Source organism: Echiichthys vipera, assembly GCF_963691815.1.
Source record: "Echiichthys vipera genome assembly, chromosome: 5".
Classification (NCBI taxonomy): Eukaryota; Metazoa; Chordata; class Actinopteri; order Perciformes; family Trachinidae; genus Echiichthys; species Echiichthys vipera.
Genome location: NC_139830.1, coordinates 3944944 through 3958137, shown reverse-complemented (window position 1 = coordinate 3958137; position 13194 = coordinate 3944944). Strand labels below are relative to the sequence as shown.

The 13194-nt window shown below is 41.2% G+C and overlaps 2 protein-coding genes across 2 annotated transcripts in view; both read right to left on the bottom strand.

Moving 5' to 3' along the window:
- Nucleotides 1-5232: 5232 nt before the first annotated feature.
- LOC310946972 (homeobox protein SEBOX-like) lies at nucleotides 5233-7120 on the bottom strand (the record flags this gene model as incomplete). The annotated part of the gene is made up of 2 exons (XM_083913582.1): nucleotides 5233-6009; nucleotides 6971-7120. 2 exons carry the CDS (start codon nucleotides 7118-7120, stop codon nucleotides 5233-5235), a joined length of 927 nt encoding a protein of 308 aa, XP_083769708.1.
- A 4355-nt stretch (nucleotides 7121-11475) lies between these two features.
- Nucleotides 11476-13194, bottom strand: part of smtnl (smoothelin, like) — a 46577-nt gene continuing 44858 nt past the window's right edge. Inside the window, exon 11 of the mRNA XM_083913507.1 lies at nucleotides 11476-12645. Within this exon, the coding sequence (XP_083769633.1) occupies nucleotides 12519-12645 (127 nt within the window). The 3' untranslated portion in view covers nucleotides 11476-12518. The remainder of the gene's footprint in view (nucleotides 12646-13194) is intronic.

Genomic DNA, 13194 nt, shown 5'->3' with positions numbered 1-13194 from the left:
CACCTCCTCCTTCACCTCCACCTCCACCTCCACCTTCACCTCCACCTCCACCTTCACCTCCACCTTCATCATACACCTCCACCTCCACCTTCTCCTTCACCTCTACCTTCACCTCCACCTCAACCTCCACCTTCACCTCAACCTCCACCTTCACCTCCACCTCCACCTTCACCTCTACCTCCACCTTCACCTCCACCTCCACCTTCACCTTCACCTCCACCTAAACCTTCACCTCCACCTCTACCTTCACCTCCACCTCTACCTTCACCTCCACCTCTACCTCCACCTCTACCTCCACCTCCACCTTCACCTCTACCTTCACCTCCACCTCCACCTCCACCTTCATCATCCACCTTCACCTCCACCTCCACCTTCACCTCCACCTTCATCATCCACCTTCACCATCATCATCCACCTCCACCTTCACCTCAACCTCCACCTTCACCTTCACCTCAACCTCCACCTTCAACTTCACCCCCACCTTCACCTTCACCTCCACCTGACAGCTGCGCCCAAAACTGCCTCACACACGATGACGGCCGCTCCCCAGAGGTTCAGACGCCTCCTGCACCTCACCACAACAACAACCACAACAACAACAACCACAGCAGCAACAACCACTACAACCATCACCACCTCCACCTTCACCTCCACCTCCACCTCCACCTTCACCTCCACCTCCACCTTCATTATCCACCTCCACCTCCACCTTCTCCTCCACCTCTACCTCTACCTTCACCTCCACCTCCGCCTCCACCTTCACCTCCTCCTCTACCTTCACCTTCACCTCCACCTTCACCTTCACCTCCACCTTCACCTCCTCCTCCACCTCCACCTTCACCTTCATCATCCACCTCCACCTGACAGCTGCGCCCAAAACTGCCTCACACATGATGACGGCCGCACCCCAGAGGTTCAGACGCCCCCAGCACCTCACCACCACCACAACGACAACAACCACAACAACCACAGCAGCAACAACAGCAGCAGCAGCACCACCTCCACCTTCACCTTCACCTCCACCTCCACCTTCACCTCCACCTCCACCTCCACCTTCACCTTTACCTCTACCTCCACCTTCACCTTCATCATCCACCTCCACCTTCACCTCCACCTCCACCTTCACCTCCACCTCCACCTGACAGCTGCGCCCAAAACTGCCTCACACACGATGACGGCCGCACCCCAGAGGTTCAGACGCCTCCTGCACCTCACCACAACAACAACCACTACCTCCACCTTCACCTCCACCTTTACCTCTACCTTCACCTCCACCTTTACCTTCACCTTCATCATCCACCGTCACCTCCACCTTCACCTTCACCTCCACCTTCACCTCCACCTTCATCATCCACCTCCACCTTCACCTTCACCTCCACCTCCACCTGACAGCTGCGCCCAAAACTGCCTCACACACGATGACGGCCGCACCCCAGAGGTTCAGACGCCTCCTGCACCTCACCACAACAACAACCACCACTACCTCCACCTTCACCTCCACCTTTACCTCTACCTTCACCTCCACCTTTACCTTCACCTTCATCATCCACCGTCACCTCCACCTTCACCTTCACCTCCACCTTCACCTCCACCTTCATCATCCACCTCCACCTTCACCTTCACCTTCACCTCCACCTCCACCTTCACCTCCACCTGGCAGCTGCGCCCAAAACTGCCTCACACACGATGACGGCCGCACCCCAGAGGTTCAGACGCCTCCTGCACCTCACCACAACAACAACCACCACCACCTCCACCTTCACCTTCATCATCCACCGTCACCTCCACCTTCACCTCCACCTTCACCTCCACCTTCATCATCCACCTCCACCTTCACCTCCACCTGGCAGCTGCGCCCAAAACTGCCTCACACACGATGACGGCCGCACCCCAGAGGTTCAGACGCCCCCAGCACCTCACCACCACCACAACAACAACATCAACAGCAGCAGCAGCAGCAGCAGCAGCAGCAGCAGCAGCAGCCCGCGTGACTTTAGTCCCGTACTCATCAGATCTGTGTTCTCTGATCCCCTCCGCAGACACACGAGTTCCTATTGACCGTAAACTATCCTGCTCTTGTTTCAGGGGGAAAAGATTAAAACATGAAACTACATCTGGGATGCAGAATATAAAAAAGTATCCTCCTAAGATCTGAGATTTGACACCCGGATTAAAGGTTTGATTGGAAGATTATTTGGTATTAAAGATGATTATGATATGCGGAGATCTGCGCTCATGTTTTTCCTCTCATGTAATATTTCAAAACTTAAATCCAGGCAGAATTACGGCGCTGTAAGCTGATAGACCCTGAGCTCTGGCTTTAATTTTATTTTTTCATTTCTCGTACAGTGCACAGAGATATGGAACAAATAGAAAATCATTATTCCTGCCATGGTATCTTACCGCAAGGAATCATTTTAATCAGGATGTTTTGGGAGATAATACTCGGCGGGGTCGCAGCGTTAAACATGCACGCCGCTCGGTTCGGCTTAGACAACAGCAACAACAGGAGCAAGAGGACACGAGCAAAATCATGTTTTATACTTTCTCATGCTGTGTAGGAGCCTGCAGGCAGGAGGGAGAGACACCGATGCCTTAGAGATGTCTATAAACAAGTGCAAGATGACTGTAAACAGATGCAAAATGACTAGAAACAAACGCAAAATGTCTATAAACAGATGCAAAGTGACTATAAACAGATGAAAAGCCACCACGAAAAGATGAAAAATGTCTAAAAAAAGATGCAAAATGACTGAGAACGGATGCAAACTACCACAAAAGGTTGCAAAATGTCTATAAACAGATGCAAAATGACTACAAACAGATGCAAAATGACTAAAATAAGATGCAAAATGTCTTAAAATGGATGCAAAATGTCTAAAAACAGACGCGAAATGTCTTAAAGGAGATGCAAAATGACTAAAAATGGATGCAAAATGACTGAGAACAGATGCAAAATGACTAAAGATGGATGCAAAATGTCTATAAATAAATGCAAAATGTCTTAAACAGATGCAAAATCTGCTACAAACTACAAACATGCATAATGTCTAAAAACTGATTCAAAATGACTAAAAAAAGATGCAAAGTTCAATCTCTCCATTGTTATTAGTTCTTTATTTATGTAGAAATTAAACCATAAACACTTTTTCCCTTTGATTATTTAATAAAACATTTTCCAAACAAATCAAAATACAAGTAGAGACTTTGAAAAACAGGCACGCACGCACGCACGCACACACGCACGCACGCACGCACACACGTCCACACAAGGAAACACAAAGGGAGACAGAAACAGTTAAAACAGTGATCCAGACGATGAAGTGTGTTTGACGTATTTATCCACAGTCAGTGTGGCTTCAGTCTGACATGACACCCTTTCAAAATAAGATTTCCGGGTCCAAACGCTCCGTTGAAACAAAACACACACAACACAGGAACATGTGAACAATGACGATCCCCTCTTTGGTCAGTTAGACGTCTTTTTCATCGATAACAAAGACGTAAAAAAACATTTAAAATCTCAGTGATGTTCAAACAACGGGGGACGCGGCACTGTGGCGTTGTAGAAACACAAGGTTTGGACCCGGACATCTTATTTTGAAAGGGTGTAACGTAGTGTCTTCACAGCCGGATGAGGAGATGGGAGAGTTAGTTTGGAGAAGCAGATAAGAAACGCGCTGCTGCGGACGCACTGACACCGTAAAGAGTCAAGTGTGCACTTTATTTAGAGTGTTACTTTACCGTCAGACACTCGTGTTTAAGTTCATGTTCATGTTCTACGCTCTCGGAAAAAAACACCAGACGCCATTGATCAACGCCATTGCTTTCCTTATGTCACAGGAACCACCGGTAGCGCTTTTCGACCAGGTTCTGCTCCCAGATTAAGAACCGTTCCTTAGATGGCACCAAGTTCAAGAACCCGTTTCCCTGACGGTCGGAAAAGTGCGGCGATGAGAGTGAATATTGTGTTACTGTCATTCTGTCGTTGGTGTTTTTTGTTTTGTCTGGAGCTCCGGGCGCCGCTGTTGCCCGGAAGAAGGTATCGAACTGTTAAGACGTCACGTAACGCCCTCTCAAAAATAGGATTTCAGCGTCCAAGCCGGTCCAAGATAACCCGACTCTCTCCAGATGAGTTTGGTTCCTCCTCGCTCCACTCACCCGTCTGCGGTCGCTCCATAGGGAAGTGATTTCAGGAGGCTTGCGTATGATTGGATAAACCACGTGTCCGTCATCTTCATTGGCATGGAAACTGACCGGTGTCGCTGATGAGAGCGACGGGTGCAAACATGGTTTCCAGCAGCAAAAGCCTTCAGAGCCGTTCTCTGGTTCTTTTAAAGATAAAGATTCTCGTGATCGGAAACACGATGAAACAGCAGCGTCCATGTTGGCGCCTGCTTCCTCCATGAGAGCCGCCATTGTTGTTGAATCACAACAGTCGCTTCTCAGCTACGTCACAGCTATAACCCGGAGGTCCTGATTGGCGACTGGCTCGACCACCTGATATGACTTTCCTACGGAGTGACCCCAGGTGGTTGAGTGGAGCGAGGTTGAGTCAAGGTGGAACCAAAGTCATCTGGCGAGAGTCCGGTTACGTCCAAGACTCGTGTTTCCGCGTTCCTCGTTGTTTGAACTGATCTGAGTTTTAAAAAAACAGCGTAATTGTCATTTTACGTCTTTGTTATGGATGAAAAAGACGTCTAACTGATGAAAGAGGTGATCGTAAGTGTTCACATGTTCGGCCGTTGTGTCTGTTTTGTTTCATCGGAGCGTTTGGACCCGGAAATCTTATTTTGAAAGGGTGTTACAAGACAATGACCTAATGTTTAGCTTCATAAAATGCGCCTGAATTTACAAATACGTTCGATATTATTGCAGACGTTTCTCTTCTTACATCGCATCCTCGGCTGTTGCTATTCAGGAGCCGGCGCGCTACGATGAACATGTTTCATTTCCTATAAAAGCTTCACAATAAAAGTCCCCGTTGTTGTGTTATTTAAAAGCTTTTATTATGAAGGAGCAGTGTCAGCTCAGCTACTCAATAAAGTATCAGGTACAATCAACAACTTCTGCGAATAGATGACAAAAAAAAGAGCGAGTCAAGTCGTGGAAAAGCACCATTAGCTTCCGCGCCTTTCCTCTTTGATGTTTTTCCGAAATGGCGCCGTGTCAACCGCCATCTTTTGTCCGTGACACACTTCAAACTATCCCTTTAATATTCCCTGTTCACGATCAGAACTCCAGGAAGTTGGTGACAATGGCGGCGTTGTAGATCAGGTCTGAGATGTAGCCCATGGAGGTCTGCGGCCCCATCTGCGGGTGGTGGTGGTGGTGGTGGTGGTGCGGATGGTGTCCTTGTCCCTGAGTGACCTCCCAGTACACCTGCGGAGGGTGGGAAGGAACCACCTGGTCTACAGAGGTGTGGCCTCCACCTGCGGCGCCGCCTCCGTACACGGCCTGGTGAGCCCCGCGTGGAGCCAGAGTCTGGGGTTTGAAGTTCCTGAAGGCCTGGTAGGAGCGGGCGGAGGTCGCGTGGTGAGGCTGCCGGCTGCTGATTGGCTGAGGAAAAGAACCGGGGAGGAAACCGGGGAGCGCTGGTCCCAGGTGGTGCTGCTGCTGCTGCTGCTGCCGCTGGTGGTGCTGGTCCTCCTCCCAGAGACGGGACTCTGGAGGTTTTGAGGAGCCCGGTGTGGGCGGGTGTTGCTGCTGCTGGTGTTGGTGCTGGTGCTGGTGCTGGTGGTGGTGGTGTTGGAGAGACGAGGACGACGGTGGAGAGGAGACAGGGTTGCTGTAGATCTGGAGCCAGTCGGAGTAAATCTGCGGCACCTCCTCACAGGAGTGGCTCTGCTCCGGTCTGAAAATGTCCGCAAGGGCTGTCGAGGCGAGGAACGAGGAGGTCACAGGCCCGGGGGAGGGATCGACGCCCCCTCTGCCTCCCAGGGACGGCTTGGTGGACTTGGGGAGTCTCACGGTCTTGATACTTCTGGCTCTTCTGTTCTGGAACCACACCTGCGGAAAACGCAGACTGTTAGGAGCGTGTTTAATTTGATATCTGACAAGAGGTGATGCTACTTTAAAGCAAACAGTCCTGATGCTAAATGAAGCTAACGCTAGCTCATGTCCGGTATTTAGTGTTATTCAAGAGGAAAGAGAGTCATCCCCAAAGACCTCCATGTTTTTTTTTTTAGATTTTGGACACTTCTGCTTCTGTAACGTTGTTTTTTTCTGACTAAAGTGGAAAAAAACACCAAAATACACATTTATTTTATTTCTTTAGCTTCATTTTGTGTTTCTGTGTCTGCAGATTTCTCTTTAATTCACCAAAAACAGTAAAAGTGAATAAAAAAAGTATTTTAACGCACAGATATCTCCACGAAACTTCCCCAGATTGAGAAAAATTATTTTTTTCGTATTAGTTTTCTCAAATGTTGTGTTTAAATATGCAAATGAGGCTTTATATAATAAAATAAGAGATCATTTTCATACATTTGCACAACAGAAATGTGGAAATTAAAGGTTTAAAATCCTTGTTTTCTTTATATCACTCCATAAATTAAAGAAAATACAGGCAACAGCCTTAAAAAACATAATTTTTCACCGTGTTTTGTTAATAAAATGTCGTATAAATCAGACTCTGAATAAAATATGAATATGATTATGTTTAAATATGCAAATGAGGCTTTAACTAATGTAACTTTGGTGACTTTAGGAGAAATCTACAAACACAAACGGACAAAATGAAGACAAATAACACCTAAACGTGTGTTTTTGATATTTTCTTTGCATCAAAAAACGACCAAAACTCATAAATAATATAGAAAAAGTGATTAAAGCCGCTTTAAAACCAAAAACATGACATTTCCTGTGATAATTTGGCGTCTTTTGTGAAGTTTAATTCAGTAAAAGCAGTTTGAATGAGCAGCAGCAGCAGCAGCAGCAGCAGCAGCAGCAGCAGCAGCAGCAGCCTCACCTGGATCTTGCTCTCGGGCAGGTGCGTGTGCGCGGCGAGGCGCTCCCTCAGCGTGATGTCCGGGTACGGGGTCACGGCGAAGGCCTGCTCCAGCTCCGACAGCTGGGCCCGGCTGAAGATGGTCCTCTTCCTCTTCCTCTGGCCCTCCATCGGACCCCCACAACCCCCAGAACCAACGGGGGCGACGAGGGCGGAGGCTCGGTCCGGCTCCGGAGACGACACCGCGCTCTCACCGTGGACGTCTAATATTACAATAATTATAATTATAATTATTTTTAATAAAAAGGGAGTAAAACAATAAAAATAAAATATGTTTTATTTATTTATTTTATTTTATTATTTAAAAAATACAAAATTAAATTAGTTTAACAATTAAGAGAAAAAAACAACTAAAATATTTACAATTAATCGCTGTAATCTGTATTTTTTATCCACTTTATGTACAATTTATAAATCTAACTTTACAATAATCAATATTAAACAGTTTTATAAATGACATAATATATATATATAAAGTATAAACATCCATAAAAGCACATCTACACACACACATATATAAATATTTAACTGTAAATATACATATATATATATTATACATCACTGTAATCTGTATCTTTTATGCACTTAATGTTATTGTCACTTAACTTTACAATAATCAATATTATACAGGTTTAAAAATGACATAATATATATAAAGTAATATAAATTATAGCCCTAAGTATAAACATCCACATATATAGATATTAATCGTGAATATACATTTATAGCCCATATTTCTACACAAAATGTTATTTCTTAAAATTATTTCTATTTTTTTCTTTTTCTCTCACATGTTCAAAATTAAAAAAAACCTAATCTGTTTTATATTATTTATTTTGTAAATTAACAAAAACACCTTAAAGATTGCATTTTTTTGTATTTTCATGTAAAAGAAACTTTGAGGTCACAAAGAAATGTTATTTTTTTAATCAAAATGTTATTTTATTCCTTTTCTTTCCCTCACACAAATAAAAAAACTCAACTAACATTTGTTTTTATCTTGTTTATTTAATTAAAATACCAATTAACTCGGTGTAATTTCTGCTTTTTCCCTTAAAAAAAGAAACATTTTGATGTAAAAGCGTATTAATTTAGACTGTGAGGTCAAAGAAATGTTATTTTATTTTACAATTAAAATGTTTTTTTTAATATTTCTATTCTTTTTTACTTTTTTTCTTTTTCTCACGTTTAAAATAAAAACCTTAACTAACATTTGTTTTTTATCTGTTTTATATTATTATTTATTTTGTAAATTAACAAAAACACCTTGAAGAAATTTGCTTTTTTTTTGTATTTTCATGTAAAATTCTACATTTTACTCATTATTTAGACTGTGAGGTCACAAATAAATGTTTTTTTTTTAATCAAAATGTTATTTTATTACTTTTCTTTCTCTTACACAAACAAAAAAACTCAACTAACATTTGTTTTTATCTTGTTTATTAATTAAAATAACAATAAGGTCTGTTTAATTTCTGCTTTTCCCCTTAAAAAAGAAACATTTTGATGTAAAAGCGTATTAATTTAGACTGTGAGGTCAAAGAAATGTTATTTTTTAAATCAAAATGTTATTTTATTCCTTTTCTTTCTCTCAAACAATTAAAAAAACTCATCTAACATTTGTTTATTTAATTAAAATAATTAAGTCGGTGTAATTTCTGCTTTTTACCTTAAAAAGGAAACATTTTGATGTAAAAGCGTATTAATTTAGACTGTGAGGTCAAAGAAATGTTATTTTTTTACAATTAAAATATTCTTTTATTACTTTTCTTTCTCTAACACAAATAAAAAAACTTGTTTTTATCGTGTTTATTTAATTAAAATAACAATAACTCGGTGTAATTTCTGCTTTTCCCCTTAAAAAAGAAGCATTTTGATGTAAAAGCGGATGAATTACCCACTTATTTGAATTTAAACTATTACATTAAACACATATTAAAGCATATTCACCTTTGCAGTGATCCACGTCTCCAAATAACGCCTTAAACTCCACCATGTCTTTGTGCAGGTTGTGTCGGAGCAGAGAGAAGTCCGCGTCCAGGAGCAGAGCCATAACTTCACACACACCAGGACAGGACGCGCGTGACTGACGGCTGAGGGGAGGGACCGCCTCTTATACCCGCAGACCACCAGACCCCCCCCGTCACCAGACCCCCCCGTCACCAGACCCCCGGCAAACCCAGGTGTCTGTCTCCTAATCCCATCTGAGAGACCCTTGTTTTTGCAGAGATATTACCGTGATATTACTAAAAACCGGGGAATTAAAGCCGTTTTATGATCTCGTCAAAGCCGCCAGACGCCGTTGAGGGAAACAGTAATTTAACCTCCTGTAAACGCAGGAGCTGCTGCTCGACTTCTGCTTTAAAGGGTCAGTTTTATCTGTGTTATTCTGACATTTCGGTGTTTTTTAAGCGTCAGAAACAAACAAAAATAACACATAAACTGACACATTAAGGTGGCGGTGGAAGAGTAACTCCTGCGTCCTGTGAGGTTAAATCACTGTTTTTGTCAGTGGAGTCTGGCGGCTTTGACGAGAGCGGAGAAAAGCTTTAATTCGCCGATTACGGTTTAATACGGCGAGGAAATTAAACGCATTCATGTCGGCGACGTCTGTGAAAGTCTAAATCTGATAATATTCTATCTGCCCGTGTCCATTTGAGCCTTTTCCCAAAAGATTTAGTTGCAAAATTAAGTCTTAAATTCCTCAAAGAAGCAAAACTGTCACATTTCAGAAGATTTTTTTTTTTTGTTCCTTTCATCTTTGCGTGAGCCAAGATGGCGTCCGCACAAGCTAAACTCCGTAGGCTGCGTACTGTCGTGCCGTAAGGACGCCGTTGTGTGAACGCCCATTTACGGCGTGGGGGAACGTGCGTAAAAGGGTCTGAACGCTGGGCTGTGCACCTTTAAAGACCGAGGTTACCCTTTCAAAATAAAATGTCCAGGCCTAAACACTTTGTTGATCACTTCTTTCTTCTTTTACGTCAGAAGGAAAAAGGGTAAAATGATTTTTCTGTTGTTTTTTCAGTTCTGTTCAAAAACAACGCAAACAAGCACGACACTGTGGAAATACCAAATACTCTAAAAAGGGCGTTACGTCGTGACGTAAAGACCCGATTGGCTGAAAATCATAAATAAGGAAATTCAAAAGTCTGAAATATTAATTAATAAAAGTTAAATTAATGAAATACATAAATGTGGAAATATAAATAAATTAAAATAATTAAGCGTACATATATATATATGTATATTTAATATAAATAAATCTCTTTTTTCTGGATATTTATTATTTATTTATTTATAAATACATAAATAAGCGTGGAAATATGAAAAAGTAATACATAAAATAATACGAAAATTTTAATTATTGGGAATATAAAGTGAATTAAATAAATAAATGTGGAACATAAAGTTAAATAATAACAAATATAATAAATAAATTAATTAGGAAATTAGCAAAAAAATGTTAAATATTTGAAATATAAAGTGAAATAAATAAATGGATATAAAGTATATAAATAAAGAGAAATAAATATAATAAATGTGGAAATATAAAGAATACATAACATAAAAATAAATAAATATAATAATAAATAAGGGAATTAAAAAATGTGTAAAAATAAATTGAAATAAATAAATGTGGAAAATAAAAAATGAATAAATAAAATAATACGGGATAAAAATAAGGAAAAATAAAAGGACAAAAAATAACGACATGATATATAAATAAAGAAAATAGATAAAAATAGAGCAATTAATTTTAAATACAATAAAACAAAAATATGAATAAATATATACAAAATTAGACAAACAAATAAAAGTGAAAATACACTTGTTTTTTGTTATCTTTATATTTCCACGTCTATTATTTTGGCGAGGTCCGTTCTGACGCATTCAGCATGAACGACCCGATGTTTGTCGCCTCTGCGTGCAGCTGTGCGACCCCCGAGCAGGTAAAAACGACATAAAACAGTAAAAAAGAAACAATAAAACAGTAAAAACATTAGGACACGTACCTCGTACCTGAGTGAGGCGGCACCGACCTGCAGAACCAAGCAGATTAAAACTCAGCATGCACACTGAAGCGGGTAAAAACAACCTCCACGCCGTGTCTACGCGTCCGCTCCGCACGTAGTCTGGCTGTAAAGAACACAACGTCCACATTTAGGTGTCAAACAACACAATTTATTGATTTCAATTCCCACAAATCAACATCTCAGCAACACATTCCTCTATGTAGTCAGATATTCTGCGCGTTCTCGGCCTTTGGTTCAGTTTTAGAGTCGTCCTCTGGTGCAACTTTGACCCTAAAACACAACAAACCCGCGCAAATACATGCGTGTGTTTGTGCGTTTATGTGTGTGTCATGCGTCTCTGTGTAGCTTCGGCTTTGTCTTTGACGTCTTTGAGGGTGTTTTCTTGATCCAACACACACTTTTTTCCTCCAGGCACATGTACAGTGCAATAAAGATACAGGTAAAGTAGTTTTTGGTGGATTCTGACCCAGGAAAGTGTGTTTTGTGCGCCAAAGACTTTGTCTTTGACGTCTTTGAGGGTGTTTTCTTAACCAACACACACTTTTTCTCTCCAGGCACATGTTCAGTGGTTCTCACTCAGCAATAAAGATGAAGGTAAAGTAGGTTTTTGGTGGATTCTGACCCGGGAAAGTGTAATTTGTGCGCTAAAGACAATGGGCCTTGGACCAAAAAACAAGTTTACATCTTCATTATTTATTAATTTATTATTTTAGGAATTATTTGTTCCCAAATTCCTAATTTTCCAGTCATTTAGGAGCATTTTTCCGCGCTCCCCTCCTGATGCTTTCCTTTAATTTTTGCTTAAAACAAAACAAAACTACTCAAAAGTTTCACGTTTTGATGTATTTTGATTAAAAGCACTTTTTATTGGGTGTATTCTCTCGTTAGTGACGGTGTTTTGAATTTGAGAGATTAATAATATCTCATAATAAGAATCTCAGTGTCGGTGACTCGGCTGGGAACCGTACGGTCGCAGGTTCGAGTCCCTGTGCGGACGATGAATGGAGCGTGGACTGGTGGCTGGAGAGGTGCCGGTTCATCTCCCGGGCACTGCAGAGGTGCTGCTGAGCGAGGCACCGAACCCCAAACTGCTCTCTGCATTAATGCATGTGTACAGGTCCTGCGTGTGTGTGCGTGTGTGTGTGTGTGTGTGTGTGTGTGTGTGTGTGTGTGTGTGTGTGTGTGTGAATAAAAGAGTGAAACAATTGAATTTAAATAAACAAATTCTTCTTTTTCTAAAGTTTTACACAAGCGCAGCAACAGTTGTGATATATGTCGTCTGATAAAACTCGACTACAAACAGAAACAAACGCTGCGGACAAACTAACGCGGACATTCGTGTGTGAATTCATCCTCTCGTCGCCCGTGGGTGCACAGGCCTGTTCTCTGATCCACCTGCAGGGGGCGGCGGCGTCCCGTCAAAGGTCTCTGCACTCGACAGAGACTGGGGTCAGATCCTCGTCTCCTGGTGAGCGTCACTCAAACTTGCGCAGGTGGTTGTAGAGGGACTGGACGTAGGTGAAGACACACATGGGGTCGGGTTTGCGGCCCATGATCATCATGTCGTCCACCTCGATCAGCCGGTCGCAGCTCGCCTTCGCTCTGGAGACACGGCAACGACACAGCAACGCAAGAGATAATCAGAATACATGAGGGAATAAAAGGAAGAATTAATACAATAAAAACATGTGTGGAAATATAAAAAGGAATAAATATAATAAATAAAAACATTTAACACATTGGAAATATAAAGATAAATAAATAAATGTGGAAATATAAAAAAGGAATACATTAAATAAAAAACACATGTGGAAATATTAAGAAGTATAAATATAATAAATAAGTGTGGAAATATAAAATGGAATAAATAAATAAATGTGGAATATAAGGTTAAATAAATATAATAATAAATACATGTGGAAATGTAAAAAATGATAAATAAACTAATAATTAAAGAAATAAAAAAATGTCGAAATATAAAGAAGAATGAAACATAATAATAAAAACGTGGAAATATAAAAAGGAATAAATTAAATGATAAATAAGGGAATTGAAGAATGTGGAAAGATAAATTGATATAAATACATAAATAAGCGTTGAAATACAAAACTGGAATAAATAAAATAGTACGCAAATTTTTATTATTGGAAA